The 22,657-nt window shown below is 58.7% G+C and overlaps 6 protein-coding genes across 6 annotated transcripts; 3 read left to right on the top strand and 3 right to left on the bottom strand.

The window, feature by feature from the left end:
- Positions 1–1,150: 1,150 nt before the first annotated feature.
- On the top strand, positions 1,151–2,872 carry BKCO1_4400092 (gaba permease; the record flags this gene model as incomplete). The annotated part of the gene is made up of 3 exons (XM_020276153.1): positions 1,151–1,330; positions 1,381–1,892; positions 1,951–2,872. 3 exons carry the CDS (start codon positions 1,151–1,153, stop codon positions 2,870–2,872), a joined length of 1,614 nt encoding a protein of 537 aa, XP_020128027.1.
- A 583-nt stretch (positions 2,873–3,455) lies between these two features.
- BKCO1_4400091 (26s proteasome regulatory subunit rpn-8) lies at positions 3,456–4,682 on the top strand (the record flags this gene model as incomplete). Its single annotated transcript, XM_020276152.1, has 3 exons — positions 3,456–3,639; positions 3,722–3,993; positions 4,056–4,682. 3 exons carry the CDS (start codon positions 3,456–3,458, stop codon positions 4,680–4,682), a joined length of 1,083 nt encoding a protein of 360 aa, XP_020128046.1.
- Positions 4,683–6,203: 1,521 nt separating this feature from the next.
- Positions 6,204–7,538, bottom strand: BKCO1_4400090 (uncharacterized protein; the record flags this gene model as incomplete). Its single annotated transcript, XM_020276151.1, has 1 exon — positions 6,204–7,538. One exon carries the CDS (start codon positions 7,536–7,538, stop codon positions 6,204–6,206), a length of 1,335 nt encoding a protein of 444 aa, XP_020128045.1.
- Positions 7,539–8,159: 621 nt separating this feature from the next.
- On the bottom strand, positions 8,160–9,427 carry BKCO1_4400089 (enolase-phosphatase e1; the record flags this gene model as incomplete). The annotated part of the gene is made up of 4 exons (XM_020276149.1): positions 8,160–8,299; positions 8,357–8,872; positions 9,112–9,292; positions 9,374–9,427. The coding sequence occupies 4 exons, from the start codon at positions 9,425–9,427 to the stop codon at positions 8,160–8,162; spliced, it is 891 nt and encodes a 296-aa protein (XP_020128088.1).
- A 4,604-nt stretch (positions 9,428–14,031) lies between these two features.
- On the top strand, positions 14,032–16,029 carry BKCO1_4400088 (serine threonine protein kinase; the record flags this gene model as incomplete). The annotated part of the gene is made up of 1 exon (XM_020276148.1): positions 14,032–16,029. The coding sequence occupies one exon, from the start codon at positions 14,032–14,034 to the stop codon at positions 16,027–16,029; it is 1,998 nt and encodes a 665-aa protein (XP_020128089.1).
- A 4,035-nt stretch (positions 16,030–20,064) lies between these two features.
- On the bottom strand, positions 20,065–21,913 carry BKCO1_4400087 (cytochrome p450; the record flags this gene model as incomplete). Its single annotated transcript, XM_020276147.1, has 6 exons — positions 20,065–20,492; positions 20,543–21,142; positions 21,196–21,264; positions 21,312–21,411; positions 21,472–21,588; positions 21,656–21,913. 6 exons carry the CDS (start codon positions 21,911–21,913, stop codon positions 20,065–20,067), a joined length of 1,572 nt encoding a protein of 523 aa, XP_020128084.1.
- Between the last annotated feature and the right edge of the window lie 744 nt (positions 21,914–22,657).

The following is a 22,657-nucleotide window of genomic DNA, read 5'->3' as shown; positions in this document are numbered from 1 at the left end:
GATCATCAGCATGAACTCGGTGGTTGTCGGAGTCCATTGTCGCCAAAGCTAAGCTCCCATGAGACTGCAGAGGCGAGCAGGCTCCAGAGATGTACAGTACATACAAACAATGGCCAGCCGTGGAGCGACGCAGGGAAGAGAGGTCTACCTTGGTTCAAGATGTTGATGTTGAAGTATTGACAGTTGAATGCTGCTGCTGCTTTTCAGTACAATACAAAACAATCAGTGGAGAAAGCCATTGGGGAGCCTTCAGGCAGAGCTCCGCTCAGGCACTACACGCGCGAGGCTGAAGACTGATAGGCACGAGAGCCGGCGTGTCCGGGTACCGCACAACCGCTGACGACGATGGGTGGTTTGTGGCGGGTTCATGACGCAGGCCGGTAAGGAGAAACGAGAGATTGGCGTGGGAGCGGTGATATGGCGGCTGCAAGAGATTGCCCTTTGGAGGAAGACGGCTGATAAGAATGACTGCAGGGACCGCAGCTGAGACAGGCCATCTGGTAAGCGGGTGTGATTGCAAGTCATGGGCGGGCGCAAAGAGCGCGTTGGGCCCGGGTTCTGCTCGTCAAGGCGTTATGTCACTGGTGTCGCACGCTTATCGCGCTGCCCGCCTGGCCGCTAACCCGCTAACCCACACGGCCGCGGCAATCGACCGCGCCCACTGCACCCCCGTTGCCGACGCTATCGCGGGGCCTGGCCTGGCCCCGTCGCGCGCAGGGCTGATGGCTAAAGCATCATAATGGCGGCTCTGCGCCCCCGGCTTGGTCTCTGTCGCAAGCCTTCCTCTCCCGCCCTGTCGCGCGCGCGTGAAAAAGTGAGTTCACCACCCCTCCGACCCTCGCACTCTCCCCGGAACACCGCTCGCGATGCGTGTCTGTGCGGCCCGGAGCCGCCCTCAGATCGCGGCTCTGGCGCCCCGGTCCACGACGTTTGCGCCGGCCCTATGGCCTCCGACCGCTGTCCGCCCGCAGTGGCTGCGCGAGTGGGTACACACGCCCGCTGTCGCAGCCCACAGCGAGCCCGCCACCCTCAGCACGCCCGCTGACAGATCTCCCCGTACTCAGGACGTCCTTCGACCGCCGCCCGTCGAGAACCGACGCCCAAGCCTCAATCGCCGCCCGAGAAGCCACGGTGCTCAACCACCGCCGCAATGCGCCAGAACTCCGTCTCCAGCGCCACCCGCCATGGCTCCGTCGACGCCGGCGCTGACGCCGCGCTGGCCAAGATGGGCTACAAGGCCGAATTGCCCCGGAACCTGAGCATGTTCTCCGTTTTGGGCCTGTCCTTCGCCATCATGGCCGTTCCCTTTGGTCTTTCCACCACCTTTTACGTACGTTGCCATTGCGCGCGAGCCACATACAACCCGCTGATTTTAGAAAGATCACTCTGGCCGATGGACAATCCGTGACTATTCTCTGGGGCTGGGTCTTGGTCTCACTCATTTCCCTCGGCATTGCCGCGTCTTTGGCCGAAATCTGCGCCGTGTATCCCACCGCCGGAGGTGTCTACTACTGGGCTGCTATGCTGTCGACAAAGGAATGGGCGCCAATTGCTTCGTGGATCGTGGGCTGGCTTACACTCGTCGGAAACTGGCTGGTCACTTGCAGCATCAACTTCTCCGGCGGCCAGCTGATCCTCAGTGCCATCAGCCTGTGGAACGAGGATTTTGTCGCCAATGAATGGCAGACCATATTGATGTTCTGGGCCGTCATGCTCATCTGCTTCTTGATCAACGTCTTCGGTGCCAAGTACCTGGATATGATCAACAAGATTTGCGTCTACTGGACTGCCGCAAGCGTCGTCATTATCCTGATTACGGTTCTCACCATGGCCGACACGAAGCGTAGCGGCGAGTTTGTGTTTGCTCACTACGATGCTTCGAGCAGTGGATGGTAAGCTTGAACTTCCCCATGTCCTGACCCTCGCGGTCATTTCTAACTCGTCTCGTAGGCCATCTGGCTGGGCTTTCTTCGTCGGTCTCCTCCAGGCTGCCTACACATTGACCGGCTACGGCATGGTTGCCGCCATGTGCGAGGAGGTCCAGAATCCGGAGCGTGAAGTTCCCAAGGCCATTGTTCTCTCCGTCGCTGCCGCCGGAGTCACGGGCGTCATCTATCTGATCCCCATTCTTTTCGTCCTGCCTGATGTGCAGATGCTTCTGAGTGTGGCCAGCGGCCAGCCGATCGGTACGGTCTTCAAGATGGCGACCGGAAGCGCGGGTGGAGGATTCGGGCTTCTCTTCCTCATTCTCGGCATCATGTTCTTCGCTGGTACCGGCGCTCTGACTGCCGCCAGTCGTTGCACTTATGCCTTCGCCCGCGATGGTGCCATTCCCGGCAGCCGGCTGTGGTCCCGTGTGGATAAGCGCTTCGACATCCCTCTCTGGGGTCTGGTGCTCTCGACCGTCGTTGATTGCCTGCTGGGCCTCATTTACTTCGGATCGAGTGCGGCTTTCAATTCCTTCACTGGGTGCGCTACCATCTGTCTGAGCGCGTCGTACGGTGGGCCTATCCTCGTCAGCGTCCTGCGCAACCGCAAGCTGGTCCGCCATTCGACTTTCTCCCTCGGCAAGTTCGGTCTTGCCATCAACGTCTTGACCATCTGCTGGATCGTTCTCGCCGTTGTGCTTTTCTGCATGCCCGTGAGTTTGCCTGTAGATGCCACGACGATGAACTACGCTTCGGTTGTCTTTGTCGGGTTTGGTACCATCTCCTTCCTGTGGTACCTCATCAGGGGACGCAAGGACTTCAAGGGTCCGCCTGTCGTGCAGACCGAGAATCCAGAGGACATCGGTGTTGTTGCTGGAATGCCGGTCGTGCCAGAGACATCGAGCGCTGATGGAAATGAAAAGGAGGAAATAACGAAGGTTTGAAGAAGAGGGTTAATGTGTTCTTGTAGATCCTTGTAAATGTGTCAATACCACTGTTGTTTCTTGTTCCCATATAATCTGTGCAGAAAATGTGCGTGTCGCTTTGACTCGGAACTGAGATAGCAAAAGAACGAGAGCATTCCGTGCGGTGTCATTAAAGTCAAGTCCAGGTACATGGCGGCACGGGTGTCCTGTGTTTGAGGAAAGGGGTCGAGACTTCCTCCCGGCGACAGCGAGAAGGCGGAGGAAAGGATTTGATTCAGCAAGGCTCGTCTTCAATCGGCTGATTTTAAGGTAGAGTGGAGCTTGCTGGCAAAGGCGTTCAGGTAGTCGGGGCGAATGGCGTGCTGGGCCATTCTGCAGCCTGTGACCGCCCAGGGTGAGTGGTCTTGGCGCATCATCACCGGCGTTGTAGCTCTGAGCTCAACCCGGCCGCTCCAGCTCCAACACCATACCTCCATCCGCCCCTCCATCTCCACCACACCCGCCTCTTCCGCCCGCTGCTCGCGCCAACTCGGGCCATCTCGCCTTCGGCCCTCCTCCGCATCTGTTCTCCGCCCTTCAAGCCGCACCGCCGCAGCCCGTCATGCCCGCCACAACAGCAGAGACGTTGTCACTGGTGACGCGGAACGTGTCCGTCGCCCCGCTCGTGCTCCTCTCTGCCGCAGACCACTACGGACGCACCGCCAAGGGTACCAAGAAGCGTGTCGTCGGTGTGCTCCTGGGACAGAATGACGGCAAGAATGTCCGGGTATCAAACAGCTTCGCCGGTAAGCTTGGCCTCGCTTCTCCCCCGGCAGCACCGCTGCAATCACCCTGCTCACGATCGCTGACGGCATGTCCACCACACAGTGCCCTTTGAGGAAGACGAGAAGGACCCGTCGGTATGGTTCCTTGACCACAACTATGTCGAGTCGATGAACGACATGTTCAAGAAGGTCAACGCGCGCGAGAAGCTTATCGGCTGGTACCACTCGGGCCCCAAGCTGCGCGCATCGGATCTGGAGATCAACGAGCTGTTCAAGAGATACACACCCAACCCGTTGCTCGTTATCATCGACGTGCAGCCCAAGGAGGTCGGCGTGCCGACGGACGCATACTTCGCCGTGGAGGAGATCAAGGATGTATGGCATCACTACCGGCACAGCGGACCGTCCGCAAACATAGCTAACTTCGGGGATAACAGGACGGTACCACCACGACCAAGACGTTCGTGCACACGCCCAGCATAATCGAGGCCGAGGAAGCAGAGGAGATCGGCGTGGAGCACCTGCTGCGCGACATCCGCGACGTGGCGGTGGGCACGCTGTCGACGCGCATAACGTCGCAGCTGCAATCGCTGCAAGGGCTGCACCTGCGCTTACGAGACATCGGCACCTACCTGCAGAAGGTGCTGGACGGCGACCTGCCCGTCAACCACGCCATCCTCGGCAACTTGCAGGATGTCTTCAACCTGCTGCCCAACCTCACGACGCCCAAGCCCGTCCCCGCCGCCGCCGCCGGTGTCGATGGTGCCGTCGTCCCGGCCGTCGGCGACAGCGACCTTGCCCGCGCCATGAGCGTCAAGACCAATGACCAGCTCATGACCATCTACCTCAGCAGCTTGATCCGCGCTATCACCGCTTTCCACGACCTCATCGAGAACAAGATCCAGAACAAGCAGCAGCAGGAGGATAAGGAGAACGGTACCTCCACGGCCAAGAAGGAGGGTGCTGAGAAGCAGGCCAATGGCACCACCGCGGCAAACGGAGAAAATAAGGAGGCGAAGGCAGGCGATAAGGGAAAGGATAAGGCGCCGGAAAAAAAGAAATAAGTGGGAGGAAGTTCCGTAGGATATAATGCCGCGAGAGAGCGAGAGAGAAGTAAAGGAGCCAGACATTGGACCTCTACCTATACTTGGCGGAGGGTCCTGACGAGGGGAATTAGAAGAAGATGGATGACTTTTCTTTTTTGCATGAGAGTGAGGTCGGCTGGGTCTTTTGTACTTATGTTGCACGGCGCCATGTTCTTGTTGCTGTCTTCTCTGCGCTGTCGCCGCCGCCGCCGCCGCCCACCCCGTCAAGCGAGGTCTTTGAAATGCAACTGCATGACTGCCATTAGATGAGTGATGTTCAGGGCGTTGCAATGAAATACGATAGAGCATTTTCTTTGGTCTTGGTTTCTTTGCTATTGTTCATGTGCGCGGTCATGCGGAGGTGCTTTGCCTCAACGTGCATGGAGGGACTTTTTCGTCCGCAGGGAGTTGACCTCGTCGACAACTAGTTGACTTGTTCACTTACTCCCTCAGCGACAATCCGTTTCACGTATGACTATAGGTCGTAGAGTATAGGACTTCCCGTCCTCTCTCTTAAAAAAAAATCCCGTCTGTTGATGGCCTCTTGGTTGTAGAAAACTAAGCAGCGATAAAAAAAAGAATTTCTGGAATTAGAAACCTAAAATGTAAAATCTCACACCGAATTTCCACGGTATTTAGAGAGTGGAAATGATATCAATGGCGTCTATTAAGCCATTCTCGGGACTCGTTCTGGTATCATCCGATCAGGGAGCGTTGAAGGAGTAAGAAAGGTAGTCGATTCCCGTTTGCCCTGTGCCGACGTCCACATTTCTTTGCCTCCTGCTTGCCAATAGAATTACAAGAAGGGGGTAATTCTCAAAACACCTGTTTATAGTAACAATGTTAAATGAACTGCCGTGTCCCTTGAGTCTAAAGATTAGTTCACGTACACTGTTCCAACCACGTCCGGATCACTTCCTTAGTTCTCTATGAGTATGAGGAGATCTGGAGTGAAATTAAGGCTTGTTACACCCTCATCTAGCTCTCCATTAACTTTATAACTACGTTTCTCCCATTGCACTTACTTTATCAGCCTTGGTTGCAAAGTGTGGCAAAGCGAACTGCCTACGATGGAGGGATGGTAAACAGTCGTACGGATCATGGTAGAACCGGCAAAGACATTGCTACATTATCTTTACATAAATGCTTCAATTCTAAGAGTATAGTGGGAGGTTTCTTAACGTGTGTCCTTTAAGATACGCGAACGTCTATCACGTTCTATGTGAATGTGCGGGTTGGCTCGTCAGCGATCCTGTATGTCTTCTACGCAAATACTCTCACTCGAATGTGAAATGAACTGGAATGCAATTGCTGCCTTCTTCTCCATTCACGCACCATATGCCCCTTCCAATCTACCAAACCACAGGCATGCTTAGGATCTTCACTAACTTTTAACCATGCGCCATTGCAAACCGGATTGAGGTCTTTGCGTGATGTCTAGTACGGTACAATTCGCAAAAATGGCAACCTACCTACCCTCCACCCTCCCCCAGACCGACCCTAACCCCCCCAACCAGCCGCCCACGCAGCAGCCTCCTCGACACTGACCACCCTCTCCTCCACGAACCCGGCAAACAACCCCGGCGCCCTTTCCACCAGCAAGCTCGCCAGCAGATGCTTGCACACCGGCGGCACATGGGCCCCCTCGCCACCCCGCCTCAGCCCACCGAACCCAAACCGCTCCCAAACGCCTCCACCCCCGTCCCCGTCCCCGCATCCATCATCCCCAGCAACCCCAGCAGCAACCCCTGCGTCTCCCTCACTCCTCCCTCCTCCCCCGACCCCAGCCGCAGGATGGCCGAGCCTCGGACTCGGACCTGGACCCGACCGATCGACCTGCAAGCCCGCTGGGAACGCCGCGAACGCGAAAGCGGGGCACGAGCAGTTCCACGCCGCGAGCCGGACCTCGTACCACTTCTCTGCGGCACCATCACCACCACCAGCAGTCGTCGTCGACGACTCATCATCCTCGTCTCCTCCGGCGGCGGCGGCGGCGGCAGGAGGAGGATCACGGCGGCTGTAGCGCGATCGGTGGCGGTGGTACTGACGATGCTGCTGCTGCTGCTGCTGCTGCTGGGCGGAGCGGACGTAGTACAGAGATGGCAGCGGCGGCGATTGGCATGAGTGCTCGGCGTGCGGAGAAGGAGAAGAAGAAGAAGAGGACGAGGACGATGACCCCGCTCGCCCAGCATTGGCGACGGCGGAGGCGGCGGCGGCTTTTGTTTCGCCATCGCCATCGCCATCGCCTGCAGTCGAACCAATGGTTTCCGCCGCCGCTGCTCCGTCTCCTTCCCCGCCACCACCAGCACCACCACCGCCAGGATCACCACCACCGCCAGGACCACCAACACCAACAGCCCCAGCCCCAGCCCCCGCCCCCGCCTCCGCCGGCTGCAGCATGCCGCCGCCGACGACGACAAACCGCGTCACCAGACCCCGATCGAGCAGGTCCAGCGCCGGCAGCAGCTCGTTCGGGAACAGGACGTGCAGCGTGAGGAGCACGTTTCGCGCGTTGCCCCGCAGGCCGCGCAGAGGATTGGCGTCCCCGGACGGCCCGCCGCGTGGAGCTGCTGCTGCATGAGCTGCTGCATGAGCGGCGGCGGCATCGGGGTCGGGGTCGGGGTCAGCGTCGTCTCGCCCTGCGGCTTGGCGGGTGGTGGTGGTGGTGGCGGCGTGTGCTCCGTCACCATGCCCGAGCGAGTCGACGAGGTCCGTTAGGAAGGTTCGTGGGGTGGGGAGGTGCTCGTGTTGTGCTGATGGAGGTGGTGGAGGTACGGCGGCGCCCGGACGTGGCTGCTGGCGCTGCAGTTCGCGTTGGAGGTTTTTGTTCTGCATGATTTTTTTTTTCTCTTCTGAGACGTTTATGGCGGGGGTGGCGGCATGACGCGATCGGACTTCCTTGTGGGTGCGTCGGTGGCTACTTGGTGCGTTGCGGGTTTCATGGTGGTGTGGAGTTGGAGATGGATGGGAAGCGCGTTTGGTGTGGGTGTGGTGTGAGACGTTTTTGGCACGATGGCACGTGACTGGCCTTTTTAGGTAGGTTTGCTCGACGGATTAGGCATGTACGCTTCAACCTCCACTTCACCGCTTGCTTGATGTCTTTGCGGCGGCTGTTGATTTACGCCGAGGTCTTTACGAGATTGGAATTATTTTCTTGTCCACAGCTCCATATAATTGCACGAAAGCATTTTCAAGTCATATGCGGGCTGCACGGATGGTTGCAAATCACAACACAATGATTTTGAGTGAGATAAGCCTTCTAGAGTCTGAATCGATGTCTATTTTGAATTGCATAGGCATGTAGCGCAGAAGTCGGGCAAGGTCCGATGTGTCTTCTACACAAGACTGTTCCATCCTCGCATATCTGTTGAGAAGGGAGGCTGGAAACTCCAGAGTTCACGGCAGCCGCGCCATTTGATGCAATCAACAGCCCGCATGTCGTGTGACGAAATGGACTCAAGCCTTTTCCAAAAGCGGAATGTCCTTGAAGCTCGTGTGGACGGTAAAAGCCTCGCGATCGTCATCCGACAGCGGCTCATTACCGGGACGGTCAATGACGAAGGACTTCATGCCGGCCTCAAGCGCGGCCTTAACCTCTGCATGGTGTGGAGCGGTTAGATCCCCCATTCGCCCAATGGGACAGGAGCACATACCTTTCACATTGTCACTGAGGAAGAGGATCTCATTGCACGGCTTCGCCAGTGCCCCCGCAATCTTCACGTAGCTAGCGGCTTCCTGTTTGGGGCCAGCGTTCTGCGTGTCGAAGTAGTCGACGATCATGTCGTTGATGTCCTCACCGAGATAAGGACGATGGACCTCGTGCTTCCTCTGCTGAACCCCGGGAAGCCTTGCTGGAGGATCCACTAGAGGCTCGGTGGCCTTGGGCTTCTTCGACTCAGGCTCCTCAACGCTTTCCTCGGCGCCCGTCTCGTCTGACTTGCGCTTCTTGTCCGAGCTCTCGGCCACGTCTTCGTTGGCAGACACTTGGGCACCGCAGTCATCAGCGGTGCCGACGTGGCCGAACAACAGCTTCTGAGCAGCCACGCTGCCGGAGGAGAAGATGGCGATCTGTTTGCCGTTGGCACGCCATTGGCGGAGTTCAGGCAAGACGTCAGGGTACAGTGGCGCGACGAAGGCGCCGGTATTCCAACCGTTCTTCCAGAGATAACCTGCAGACCATATTGCCGCGTGAGCTGTCCGATCCACTCGCGGTCGCGTCTTGGGCCGCCGATCTGTGCGTGGGTGCGGGGGATACGCTGATGGCACTGCCCAAAGCGGGCGGTGCCTTGGGGGTCACGAAGGAAACGGACCGATGTCGCAGCCGCCGCTAGGCCGCTTTCTCAGGCGGGCTGCCACGTATCCGCTCTATGCGCGTGTGACGGCATCGGGTGGTGACTGAGTTACGTACCTTGCAACTTCTTCAGATACGGGACCTTGGAGTCCTGTTTCATGAGATTGATCGCATACTCGGAGAATGTTTTGGCCGACTTCTGCGCAAGCTCAGGGAAGGCCTCCACGTAGCTCTTGAACTCGGCATCGTCCCACTTGGCGGTGGCCGTCTCAGGGAGGACGTCGATTGCGTAGGGAAACTGCTCGATCGCGTAAGCGTCATGTCAAACCAAACATGCCATCATAGCTAGTGCAGCAAATCTCTCCCAGCCGCCGTGCACCCAGTAGCGAGGTGTTTCCTCGAGCCTTGGAACGATCCCGACGAGCGCGCGCATCCATGGCGACCGGTGAGCTCCACCTGCTCCGCAATATTCTGTGCAACGATGGCATCCACGGCCATCGCTAACGAAATGAGAAACGAACGGCCAGGGCTCTTTTTATGCGGCATTGATGCTCTGGCGTCTCATATCTCTCGGTGCGCAACAGGATAATGAGATGACGGGTATTGAAAGCGGAGAAATCGGCACCGACATCATTGGACGGTGGGGTAAGGGGTCATGGAATGCGCGGGTTCGTCAGCTATGAAGCGACATGTGCCGGGTGATGGACGCCACGGCTTTGATAGGACTCGTCTCCAGCCCGTCCTCCGTCGGCAGACACCGAAAGTCCGACGGAATAATGTTGAGGGCACGAGCCGTGTCAACAAGGGGTAAGCGCCTCGGCGAACCGAGCCCAGGTTGCTCACGGCCGGCGACGATATCGTCCGCGGTCAGCTTTGACCGTCTTCCTCTTGGCGTTGCTTGATTGAAGCAAGGACAGAGGTCGTGCTCGATATGCAAAGCAATGCAAAGCAATGCAAGCATAGGACCCGGCCATCTGAGTGGAGCAACAGGACAAACAAACCCATCTGGCCCAGCCACAGCGCTCCCTTAGCACATGTGCTTGCTTCGACACCTTGGGAACCGACTCCGTTGCACGGCAAAGCGAGCCGTGGCCATCGGAGGGACCTACCTCGGCAAGGCCTGTCCCCGCTGCCCTTGCTGAAGATGATTCAGTTGAAAGATCTCCGGCTGGCTTGAGCAAACCGAGACGAAACAGATCTGAGAAAGTCGCCATAACGTCAAACACGCGTTTCGCTCCAGCACATGCATCACGGCGAATCGTTCCGCAACGCGCGTCCGCCCTCGATGCCAGGTAGCCAGGTGGAGGTCTGTTGCGCTTCCTCTTTTCCGCTCGCGGAGGTCGATTCCCAAAGCACTGCAACAAGAGCGGTGGACACGCGTGGAAGAGGATGTGATCCGGATGGGTCTGCCAGCGATGTTGCTCCATGTCTCAGTCCGAGGCATGCCTCCGGTTGCCCACGTGTTGCAACAGTTGGAGAGCGCCGGTGGCGCCGGACGAGCCTCGCGCCATGCAGCGGTGTGAGTTTTCGCCGGAAGAGGTGTGCGGTGGTGGTGTGCCGGACACGCTGGCGGAAAGCTGGCTTCTTGCACGCGGGCATGGAGAGGAAAATGGAAAGTTCCGGACGAGAAGAAGGAAGCGGTTGAGATGCGAAGCAGCAAGGAGAAAAAAAAAAAAGCTTACCAGGACCTCGCGGACGAATGAGATGGAGCAGACGGTGCCCTCTACAGCACGCCGGGTCAGCAACCATCGCGAAGACGAACACCAGCTGCAGGTCGGAACAATGCGAGCAGGGCGGTTGAGCCGCACACGGCAGGCGCTTGCATGCGGCGTGCGCAGTAGTAGTCAAGCTCCCGACAGTCGGTGAGGGGTCCGAGGTCGGGCGGCGCAGAAAAATTTGTCGCTGAGACAAAGAACATACCGATGTCGAGCAGGACGGTGGTGACGGGCTGCAGGCGGTCCGCCATGATGGAACAAAGATGTAGCTAGTCAATTGAGGTGAGAGGATCCGCCGGAACCAACCGAGCACTGGGCTGGGTGAAGGAGCAGTGGGCTGCTTCTATGGAGCCTGGGAGCCTGGGAGCCTCAGAAACTCGAATCGACTCCACACCAGCGATCTACGCGACAGCGCCGCAGACCCTCTGCGGGCCGACACGAGGCCGATCCGCAATCGGCTGCTCTGTGGCTCCACGCTCCGCGCTCCACGAGCTGCGCTGCTGTGGCTGACGCCCGGCGTGCTGCTCGAGTACGTAGTAGGCAGGCCCCGCTACTGCACAGGTGGCCGGCAATCACAGCAATCACAGCTAGCGTTTGGTGCTGCACAAAGTCGGTGTACCGCGCCAGGTCGGCTCCCGCGCATCACCCGCAGCAGTTATACCAATGTAGAGGTGCACAGTCGACCGCTAGCCCGTTGGTCTGCCGTTTGGGGCCAGAACGGCGTCCGCATGCACCCGTCTGCATTAGCCGGCTCGCGCGGTGGCGAGACATTGGCGCATAAGCGGCGCGCTTGTGCCTGCGTCCAGCGAACGGCAGCGCGCGCAGCGAGGGCCAAGACCTGGCCGGCTGGGGAAGCAGCTGTGTCGCTGTGTCGCTGCGTCGCTGCGTCGCATGCCTGCGCCTGCGCCTGCGCGAGCTTCATTCTTCTGGCTTGGGGCTGACCGACTTTTGGCCGTGCAGAAACTGGCCTCGCACGCTCGCTCGCGCGCTGCCGCCAGCGGCCGCGGCCGAGATTAATCGCTGCGCGTCTGCGCGGGAGCTTGTTGATGGCCGGCGCACGTTCTCCACATCCCGCAGCGCGCTTCCCGAGCAGACGCCCCCGGGAGGCACGACTCATGGAGCTCTGACGCTATGGCAGCGTGTGCAGCTCGCCGCCGGAGATGGCACTCGAGCTCTCGTCCCCTGTTGGGGCCCTGGGGCCCTGGGGGCTGCTGGCTGCAAGCGAGCCGCCGGCCAGCGGTTGATCAGACAAAAGGCTGACGCGCGCGGGGCGGCACAGCAGGCGCTCGCAGCACAGTCGCGGGCGGGCGCACGCAATTGCCGTGGTCGCCTGAGGCCCATCGGCCACTCGAGACCGCGCCGGCCAGCGTTGTTGTGCGACATGTGCCACCCAGCGCCATCGGGGCGGCGTGGGTACGAGAGAAGAGCGCGCCCGTCATGCCATGACCGCCAGGGCCGTCGTCACCGAGACAAAGGTGGGCGCGTCTGACGTCGATCACCGGCGCTTTGCGGACGTGGGACCCTTCAGCAGTTATTTTGGGTGGAGCCACCGGGCCATCGTTATTTACGGCCAAGGCAAGGAGACGGCGGGCGAGGGCGTTTCATCAGCAGGGGTGCGCTCTCTGTCGTCGGTTTCAGGGCGCCGGAGAGCGACTTGTGCGAAAGCGGGGAGAGGGGGACAGCTTCTGCGCGGCGGGCGGCACACGTAATGCGCTTCGCGCCCGCCTGCTTTGTTGCCGGCGCGCGTTGCCATGGCGGCCGCGCGACGACCGCTCGTGGAATCGGATCGAAGAACAGTTCGCCACCGAGGGTGGGCGGGTGCGCCGACTGTTGGCTGGACGTGAGTAAGGGCCGCGCTTTCCTTGCGCTAAAGCTGCCACGTTCGCGTGACGGCGAACCCTGGACGCGCTTTCCCCAAAGCGACGGCGCTGGGGGCGGCCGGGGGGTCCCGGCGCAGCGGCCAATCGAGGCCGAGCGCGCGCGTTGCGGATGGCTGTGCCCTGTATTAACGCTTCGGTCGTCCCTACAACAGCCAGCCCTCTCCTATCCGCCTCGTCCCCAGACTCCAGCCCGCCTCGCCATGTCCTAACCTCTCGAGCCAAGCTTCGCTCACGTCGTTGCATCCCGCCAACCGCTGCAGCATTCCTCTCTCTCCGCCTGTTGCCCCCTGCGACTCACTCCTCGCTCCTCGTGCCATCCTCTCCGCGCCTGCCTGCCGCCGGCCTGCAACACGCTGCTGCACCAGCCTCGACGAGCGACCACCACCGCACACGGCTCATCTCTCGCCCGCTCCCCCAGCTTCTCTTTCGCCCGCCCGACCTCAACAACACCTCTCGTCGTCTCCACCCCCGAGTGACTCATTGCATTGGGCACTGCCGCCATCTGGACCCACGCCCGACTCATACCGAGCTTTGACCTCTTGCCTCGCGTCATCGCAACCGGATGCTCTGAGCCACGCCGACGACAGTCCAGCCGTTCATCACATCATACCCCCCCACGTCGACACCCTTTAAGCTTCCAGAGCCCGCCCTTTGATGGTACACGCGATCAAAGCACACTCGACAGCCACACACCCCGCCTCAGGCAGTATCGTCGTTCCGTCGATCCCGCTGCTCTCAGCACTCCCCCGAGACCCGGCTCTCGTCTCGGCCTCCTCCACCGACAGACACCGCGCACTCCCTGGTCAAATCTGAGTGTCGGGTAGATCTTCGGGTCTTTCCCTACGTGCCACGACTTCTTCTCTTCTTCCCTCACGCAGCGAGCTCTTGCGATTCCTTCAGCTTACACCATCGGTTCCGGCCTCGGTTCCCGCCATCCAACAACAACGGCTCTCGACCCCCGACGACCTCAACCGATACCTTTCCTACACTCGTTGATTCGGGTTACACCGTACTCTGATCTAATCTATCAAATGCCAACAACCACACTCCTTCCATTTCCTTGCCTCTAAGCCCTTCCGCGGTTCCTCCCAAACTCGACTCGACCTCTCTCCTCCTCTGTGCATATTCCGATTACGACACTATACCACCTGAGCGATACGGTGTTTTTGCTTTTCAAGCGCCTAACGACACTTACAACTGTTACTGCAAAAAAAAAGTCTCTCGACTCTCAGACTTTCATATCTTCCATTATCTATTCTGTATCATTCTTACCAGGTCCCTTTCGCTTTCGCACTAAAAGCACCATAGATTTGGCTTTTCTTGCTTCAGGAGCGGATTGTCGGCTTGTTCTTTTACGACGACTCGGTTCTTCTTGACGGCGACTTTTCATTTTTTTCCGACGCCGGTTTCTTCCAAACTCCTCGTCCTAATATCTCTTGGAAATGGAGTGTATGCGCAGTCAGTTCAAGGATGGCGCACTTCTCGACGGACGCTTCGAGACCCTCTCCGCTCTCAACCATGGCTCCTTCGGCATGGTCTTCATGGCCAAGGACCTCCTCACCGGCGAGAGCGTCGCAGTCAAGTGCTTGACCAAGACCTCAGATGCCAATGGATGCCCGGTGGCCTTCGCGGTTGACGATCGCTCCGAGGAGCTTACCATTCACAGTAATCTCAGCTCGCACCCGAACATCGTTAACCTCATCCATACTTTTGAGACTGAGCACCATGTCTACCTTGTTCTTGAGCTCTGTCCCAATGGTGACCTGTATGAGGCCATTCGCCTCGGCCGCGGTCCCTTGGAGACGGAGCATGTTCGCGACTTCATGCTCCAGCTGATTTCTGCTGTTGAGTTCATGCACTCCAAAGGCATCTACCACCGCGACGTCAAGCCCGAGAACATCTTCCTCACCCAGGACGGAAACATGAAGCTTGGCGACTTCGGTCTCGCGACCACCGACGAATGGTCCTACGAGTCTGCTGTCGGCAGTGACCGCTACATGGCCCCCGAGCAGTACGACTGCGGAACCAACGGTTACTCACCTGCCAAGGCTGACATTTGGGCTGTTGGCATTTGCCTGCTCAACGTTCTGTTCTCTCGCAACCCTTTCGCTACGCCGACACCTTCGGATCCTCTGTTCCGCGACTTTGCTAGCGACCGCGAGTCTCTCTTCGATGTCTTTCCCAACATGTCTCAGGACACGTTTGAGATTCTAATCCATTGCCTTGCCATCGACCCCGAGAACCGTTCGCTTAGCGCCGTCCGCGAGGCTCTCGACCGCGTCATCTCTTTCACCACCGACGACGAGTCGCTCGACGAGTTCTGCAACGAGGATTGCGATGTCATTGGAGCTACTGCCAACCGCGAGCCCCTTCGCACGCCTTCGGTCAGCACTGCCAACCTTAACCAGGAGGGTGCTTTCCCGTGGGCGAGGGCTCTTGCAATGACGCCTCCTCAGCCGGTGCGCCAGCTTTCGACCATCCACGATGTCGACAGGTATTCCGAAGACTTGTTCACCGACTCTGAGCGTACTGATGGCGATTGGTGCTCGTTCAAGCCCGAGCGTTCGTCTGTTGTATCCTTTGTCGACTCTGGCCTCGGCATCTCTTTGCAGTCCAACGAGGGCACGAAGCCTCGTCCCATTCAGAACAACTCATCGAGACCGTTGGCTATCCCTGGCTCCATGCCCATGCGGCCCATGCCTAGCCTGGCCTCTGCCTTCGGAGCCAAGGCCGACATGGTTTCCAAGAGTTGGAGCGATCTTTGGGATGAGGAAGAGGAGGAGAACCTTGGTGGATTCGAGTTCGATTTCCAGGACAAGCTGGGCTTCAAAGAGCGTGTCTGGAGCAACGAGCCTGGCTCTGGCCGCACCACGCCTCGCGCTGGCCTGACTGAGATGAAGGATCCTGCTAGCGTGCACAACAGCAGGAACCGTAGCCCGCCGTCGGCACCTCGCAGTGTCATTAGCGAGCAGACGGGCTTCATCTTCGAAGACCAGCAGCACCCGCCGACTGAACACAAGGAGCAGCGCAAGCCTATCGTTGTGCAAGTGCAACACAGGCCGGCGGCTGCTCACGAGACGGCAGGGCCCCGCTATTCGCCGCCACCGAAGAAGCGTTCGGGCTTCGACATGACGGAGAAGTGGGCAGCGCTGGGTAATCGCAGGCGAGCTCAGCCACCAAGCCCGGAGAAGGCCAAGGAATCTCCCATGGTGTACTCGCTGGGAAGCAAGCAACAGAAGAGCGACAAGACTTTGAATTGGAAGCGGGGTATGGGATTTGGACATCACAACATTCATGGGTTTGATTTCGGCGTTGGAAAGGGACATCATCAGGGACACCAAGAGTGGAGTTTGAGTAAAGATTGGCGCCACCACGCAACGACGGGCGACGACATCGGCGATCTTGAGTGGGTTGGAGGTTGGAATGACCTCCACTTGTAGTTCGGCTTTCCTCTATACATGCATGAGGGCAGTAGTGTTTGGAGCTACGGCGTGCATGGTCAAGGAATACTAGGGGCTTGAACTCGTATCTTCGCATTGGTAGTAGGCCGCTGCGACAACTAGAATGCAAGATTTACCCGCTCAACAAACTGTCTTCAAAGTGCAAAGCAAAGGGAAGCGCGGAGCGCAGTGGCAGTGTGGGGCCGTGAGGCAGGCAGAGGCAGGCTGGAGCCAACCTTCCGGCAGTTCTCGAACGGGACGAGTCTTCCAGGGTCTGTCCACACGTGTGGTCGAGGGTGCTCGGCTGCCACGGCTCCAATGCAGGCGTCTCGACTGGGCACTCATCCCTACCCTCAGCTGGAACCAACCGAGGCCAATTACAGCTAACAGATAACAGATTTTACCTTCGGGCGGCAGGGAACGGTTTCTCGTAGCGCACTCCTTCGCTACCGCAGCTGTTGCACTGTCTCCCGCCCGCTCCAGCCACCTCGAGACGGCGTCGTCGCTATCGTGGTCGCCGTCGCCGCGACTACTCGGGCCACTCTGCCATCCATTCCCCCGCGTTGCGGCGATTATTCTCTCACAAAATGCTGGTAGCGTACCACACAACTTTTCTCTCTCCTGCCGGAATTGTCATGGTGCTCCACGGGAGCTGTCGCATCGTGTTCATCAGCAACGGGGTTGGGAAGGGCGAGCAGGTAGGGCTGTTGCCGGTTCGGGTCAGAAGTGCATGTCACGCCCTGTTTCGACATCGACCGATTGCGCAATGCGTCCGTCCCCTTACACCGCTCTCTGCTGCTGTTCTCCATGTCGCCGTCTGATGTGTGTGTGTGGGTTCGTTTGTTTGTTTGTTTTGTTGTTTGGGGCATCTGGAACTCACATCAGCATAACTCACTCTCAGCCTTGTGCCCCCTCCCCGCCGGCTGAGAGAAGGCTGGGCAATGCATGCGAGAAGGAAAGGTCGGTGGTACAGACTGGTTTCCCCCCGCCGCCACGATCTTGCTGGTGGTTTTTGTGTCGCGCGTATGCGGCCCGGGCATTCGTTCGTCTCACCATCATCACTACGACTGTTTATTCTCCGCGCGCCTCTTCTTGCCTGCCTGCCTGCCTGCCTGCCTGCGGCCCCCCCTTCCCCGCTTTTCCAGGAGAGGTTCCTGTGTCTCATCATCGCACGCACGCATGACGGACACTCCATCCCTTGCGTACGGCTGTACCTGACAAAAGTTTAAGGTGGGCAAAGTATGGCGCGCGCGCGCCCCCCCAAAGGCGCAAGCCCCGACCAGCCTACCAAGGCTTTTCCGATATTTTTCCCTTTTATCTCCTGTCGGTATTTGGTATCTCCGGGGTTTGCATAAAAAAAAACAAAAACCCAAGGGATCATTAGGCAAATAGATCGTCCCATTCCTTCGCTCGGGCACCATCCTGGTGCTGGTACCTACACAAAAAAAAAGTGTGGGTGGGGGCGTCCGGCGGCTGTTCATCACAAACCGTCCCGCACAGCACAGCCCACCCCTTCCTTGTCCCGTTTCTGACATTCCCTGTATCCGTACCGGCGTTTGGGTGTGCGCCATACCCCTACCCCGCGCTAATGAGGAATGGGGGAACGACGAGTCTCGGAGACGCTCCCGCCGATCGTGGCGGGGGCGGCGGGTGATGATTGATGGGATGGAGGGGTTGTGATGGCCCTTTTGTTATCATCACACACATCACATCACAGGCGAACGAACCAGTTCCCCGGGCCCCGGCCCAGGGCTGGGAGTTGTATGGTGGTTACTTGTTTCTGTCGTACGTGTGACATCTTCTTCTTCTTCTTGATTCGTTCCCTCTCTCTCTCACACACACATTCCCTCCCATCATCATCAATCACTTGGTTCCCCTCTTCTACCTACCTACCCTCATCGCTTCTCTCCCAACTCTCTCATCTCAGCTCTTCGGCCGAACCTTGGGAAAGACACGAAGCACCGTCACGGGGCTAACAGTAATCCGACTAGTCCAGGCCCTTCTGCCGACCCGACGGGGAGGTTTGGTAGGCTAGGCGCATTACTCGCTGCCTTTGCCCCAAAGTTTCGTTCTTTTACCTACTACCTATTTCCATCGCTCGGCGCCGGCGCCGGCGCCGCCGCCGCCGCCGCCCCCAAGCGCGCCTCCGTCCGTCCCCCGTCCCTGCGCGGCAACCCGCGGCCCGCGGGCTGGCGAATTCTGGGGTACGCTAGGGTAGTGGTGGTGACGAAGAGGTTTAGCAAAAACGTAAAAGGCCGCTGACGGGCGCGCACAGCTGGGGGAACTAGTGGCTTAAGGCTGATTGACGAGCATGCAGCTAGCTAGCTTGTTAATAATTATTTACTAGGCTGGTGAAACTCGCCGTACGTGGGGTGATTGGGGTGAGGTGAGAGCCGGATTCTTACTAGAAAGTTTAACTCCGCGCGCAGCAGCAGCGCCTCGGATGCCTGCAGTTTTAGGTGCACTTTTTGGCTGGAGGGCGGGGGGGGGGGGGGGCTGTGGGTGGCTGAGTGGTCTAGGTATGTGTTTTGTATTTATTATCGAACGCCTCTTTTGATTTTCTCGTCGTAGTTTATTGTCTACCGGTACCTTCTTTTTTCCCCTTCCTTGGGGGTTCTAGAATTTGGGGAAAGGGCTCTTTTTCAATGGGGCTCTGCCGCGAACGGCGATGGAAGGGCAAGTCCTGGGCTCATCACAGCCTCGTTTGTTGTTGTTGTCAATAATCACGATGGTTGCAACGAACATGGACGCCAGCGCATGATTGTGGAACCACCTTGTGTCCTGCTGAATAGGCCGGCCTGGGCAGATGGATGTATGGGTGACCACCAGGCCGGCAGAAGCCGTGAGTATGTGTGCACTGTACAGGCTGCCTGTGTCCGTGAGGCAGGGGGGTGCATGTGTCACATTTGGTCCAACTGACACCCACCATCGCACACCCCGCGGCGACGGCAGCAGCAGCAGCAGCAGCAGCAGCAGCAGCAACAGCATCGGCTCCTGTCAGGCACGCTCTGCCGAGCATTTCGGCTTTGAGACAAGGCGATCGTCTATCGAGATTCTAGTCAGGAACGGGGGGGACTTGGTTAATGCCTCCCCACTTGTTCTGCTCAATCGATCTTTTCCTCTTTCTTTTTTTTTTTGACGCAAGAATTCTCTCCCTTTCCTTTTTTCGCTTCTGGAGAAAGTCATGCATGCGTCCGTGCTGGTTTAACCCCACCCTTCCGTTGGACCCGCTCCGGCCCGTGGCTGCCTTGATGCGAGTGCTTTCTTTTTCCTCGTGTTTCAAAGGAAACAGGGCCCTTGCCCGTCCCAAGACCAAACTGTTCGATAAGGTTTTTGCACATGACATGCTTCACTTGTTTGAGAGTGACACGGTTGGTTTGGTTTTGGCCGCCACGTGCCATGACTCCTGCAAGGCGGGGGGGTAGGCCGGTTGTCATCATGCTTCATCCCGTCTGGCCAAGGGAGAGGATCCGATTGGAGCAATGTACATTCCTCAATCTTATTTTTGAGTTTGAAGTTAGACTGACGTAAGGTCGTTGGGTCGGACAGAGGGCAGTTGCCGAAATTGCAGCAGCGAACGCGTCAGGGATAGATGGAGCGACAACGACTACTATCGCGAAGGGATCAGGAAGGCTTATCGCAGGATGGAGGGATGAGCATGTGATTGAACCGGAACTGCAGATAAGCAACTCGTGCGTGACGCGTCCTCGCTTATCTTTCGTCATGATGGACGTGTTTAGGAATGCGTCAGCCGAAGTGGTGCTTGCTTCGGCTCGTTACGCCTTCGTACGAGGTGCGTGCCTCTCGTTCGAAAATCCTCCTTCCCTAGCTCACCGTGGCCCATGCTTGCTTACCCCTTTGGACTAATCACGTACCAGAGATGAAGTTCCGCCCGTTTGGTGAAAGTGCCGGCGAGACGTTCAACGCACAACGCCACATCCTCTTTGACTAGCCCGAACCGGTAATAGATGCCGAAGTCTGAATGGACCTCCAACATAAGGCCGGACTGCCATCTATACAAGCCCTCCTCTTCCTCTACCTCGGTACGCTCTCCGCCCTCCTCCGGAAGTCAATCCTCGCCGTCGGATCGGCAAACAGCTCGGCCGAGCTCTTCAGCGTCGGCGGCCTCTCCGTCACGCCGTCGGGCAGCTTCAAGTCGTACATCAGCAAAAGGTAGGCGAGCGCGACCTTGGCCTCGTTGGAGGCGAAGAAGCGGCCCGGGCAGGCGTGGGTGCCGTGGCCGAAGCCGAGGTGCTCCGGGCTCGTCGTCACGAACTGCCAGCCGTTTTCCTGGCCGGGCCGCTCGCGCAGACGCAGGAAGCGGCGCGCGTCGAAGGCGGCGGGGTCCGGGTAGAGGGCGGGGTCCGAGAGGTTTTCCATGGAGACGCAGAGGACGGCGTCTTTGGGTATGTGCGTGCCGTCGCTGAGGGTGAGGGCGGATTCGGCGACGCGGTTGAGGGTGACTGCGCGGGCTGTTAGCATGCCACGGACCCAGTCAGGGGAAGCAACTTACGCAGGGTGGGAGGGTGCAGGCGCTGCGACTCCTTCAGGAAGCTGTCCATCAGCTTCATCTTGTACAGGCTCGTCTTCTTCCAGCCGTCCTCCTTCAGCACCTGGCGCACCTCGTCACGCAGGTCGTCCATGACGTCTGGGTGGGTGACGAGGTCGAAGATGGCGTGGGTGAGCAGGTCGCCCGTGGTGTGCAGGGCGACGACGGAGAAGATTAGCTGGTTAAGGACGGGGTCGTAGGGGCGGCCCTTGGCCACCTCCTCCATCCAGGCAATGGTATCTCTGCCTTTGGTCTTCTCGCCGCGGGCCGCCGCCTCGGCCACCTTGGCTCGGCGCCGCTCGATTTCCGGGACGATCAGGGCGCGGGCTTTGGCCGTGGTGGCGCGCACCTTGCGCGAGCCCGGCAGGTAGAGGTTGACGAGCGGGCGCAGCCACGGCGGGTACTTGCGCAGCTCCTGTATCGCCTTGAACGCCTCGACGGTAAAGGCGATGAAGATGTCGAGCCACCCCCGGTTGCGGCACTGCTCGGCGCCGAGGAAGACGCGCGTGGACATGCGGGCGATGTACTCAAGGATGAAGGGCTTCAGAGTGAGGCCGGTCCATTCTGAGGAGTTGAGCGGTCAGCGTGTGGCTGGCAAATGTCGCGTCGACACCCACCTTGCGGCTCTCCAAGATTGTCCAGCAGCGTCAGCTCGCTCTCATCGCACAGCTCTTCCGTCATGGTGCCTAAACCGTCAGCCACAAGTCTCTCGCCCAGCTTCCCGAAGCCTTACCAAGTGCCTGCGTAAGCTTGGTCCGGACCGTCTCGGCGAAGACGGGGTTGTTCAGAACGTTGTGGAAGCCCTCGAATCCGTTCAAATGACCCAAGAACTCCTACATTGCCCAAAGTTAAGATCATTCCGGAGTGGCTTGTGGAGTCTTTGTTCAACGCACATTCGAAGCCCACTTCGCAAAGCTCAACCTGCTGTCGCTCTTGATCTCATTCGCATACGAGTTGGGCAAGACGATCTTGAGTCCGACTGGACTGACAACCTGGAACGGCTTCTGGAACTGTACACATTGGTCCCCATGTCAGCAACGTAACCGAGGAGTGGGAATGAGAGGGGAGGCAACGAACGGCTCTCAATCCATGGGACACAACGTCGCTGGCGCGTGTGGTCCAGTCCCGCTTCGCTTTTTCGTAGTCGTTTTTCTCGTGCAGAAAGGCGGCGGGCAGCGCCGGGTACAGTTTCTCGCGGCGCGCATAGACCGCGGCGAGGAGCAGGACTGAGGCGGTGGCGAAGAGCTGGAGGTAGAAGGCGGCATGTTGGCTGGCTGTGGGGATGCTAAGCGGAAGGGCCCCGACGGTGGCTCCTGCCGCGAGTGAATGGTTCATCTTCGGTCGATACGATGCCGGCTGTCAGAACGCAAAGGCCAGAGGGTGGAAGAGCAGGTCTGAGTCATTTTATACATGTGGTTGTCCCTACGTAGTACCCTGATTCTACTTCCCCACGAGCTCGTTTTGGCCGCCGCCCCACACGGGAGGCGGAGGCGCGGTAACCCGATCGTGGAGACGTCTGCTCGAATCCAATCAGCGCCAACAGTGACCATCGGCTTCGGGACCTCGGCTAACGGAAATGCGCGTGGCCGATACTTGGGTCGGATGGCTGGCCGTGCTGCAGCCTCTCCCACAGGTCGATCAACCGGCGGGCCGTAAAGCGTCTCTTGTCTCTTCCCGCACTTCGTCTGAGCGCGTGGATCTCCCGTCTCCCGTCACTTGGCGTAAATCATCCACAGAGACTGGTTGATGGTCACTGCTTTCAGGACGGCCTTCGCCCCGCCTCAGTCTTCGCAGGGGGGGAAACCTGATGCAGCTAACCGCCACTTGATGCAGCTGCAGTGCAGATCGACTGCCCCATTCCGCCTGTCGGGCGCTTGCGGCCTTTTATGACCCGAGACAAGTTGCGGGGCAAGGACATGTCGGTGGAAGATAGCACCCGTGCCGGCCACGAAGAATCAGATAGATGCCATCTTCTCCGTCTGCATGAACGGTCCATCTTGGCGCGAGAACCGTAGGACCTTTTGAGCACAAAGGCAGTGAGATGGAAGTATTATAGGTCCGGAAAGTGAGCTTCTTTGA

This window comes from Diplodia corticola (assembly GCF_001883845.1).
Source record: "Diplodia corticola strain CBS 112549 chromosome Unknown scaffold44, whole genome shotgun sequence".
Classification (NCBI taxonomy): domain Eukaryota; kingdom Fungi; phylum Ascomycota; class Dothideomycetes; order Botryosphaeriales; family Botryosphaeriaceae; genus Diplodia; species Diplodia corticola.
Note: the sequence above shows the minus strand (reverse complement) of the source record. Positions and strands in the feature narration are given on the sequence as shown.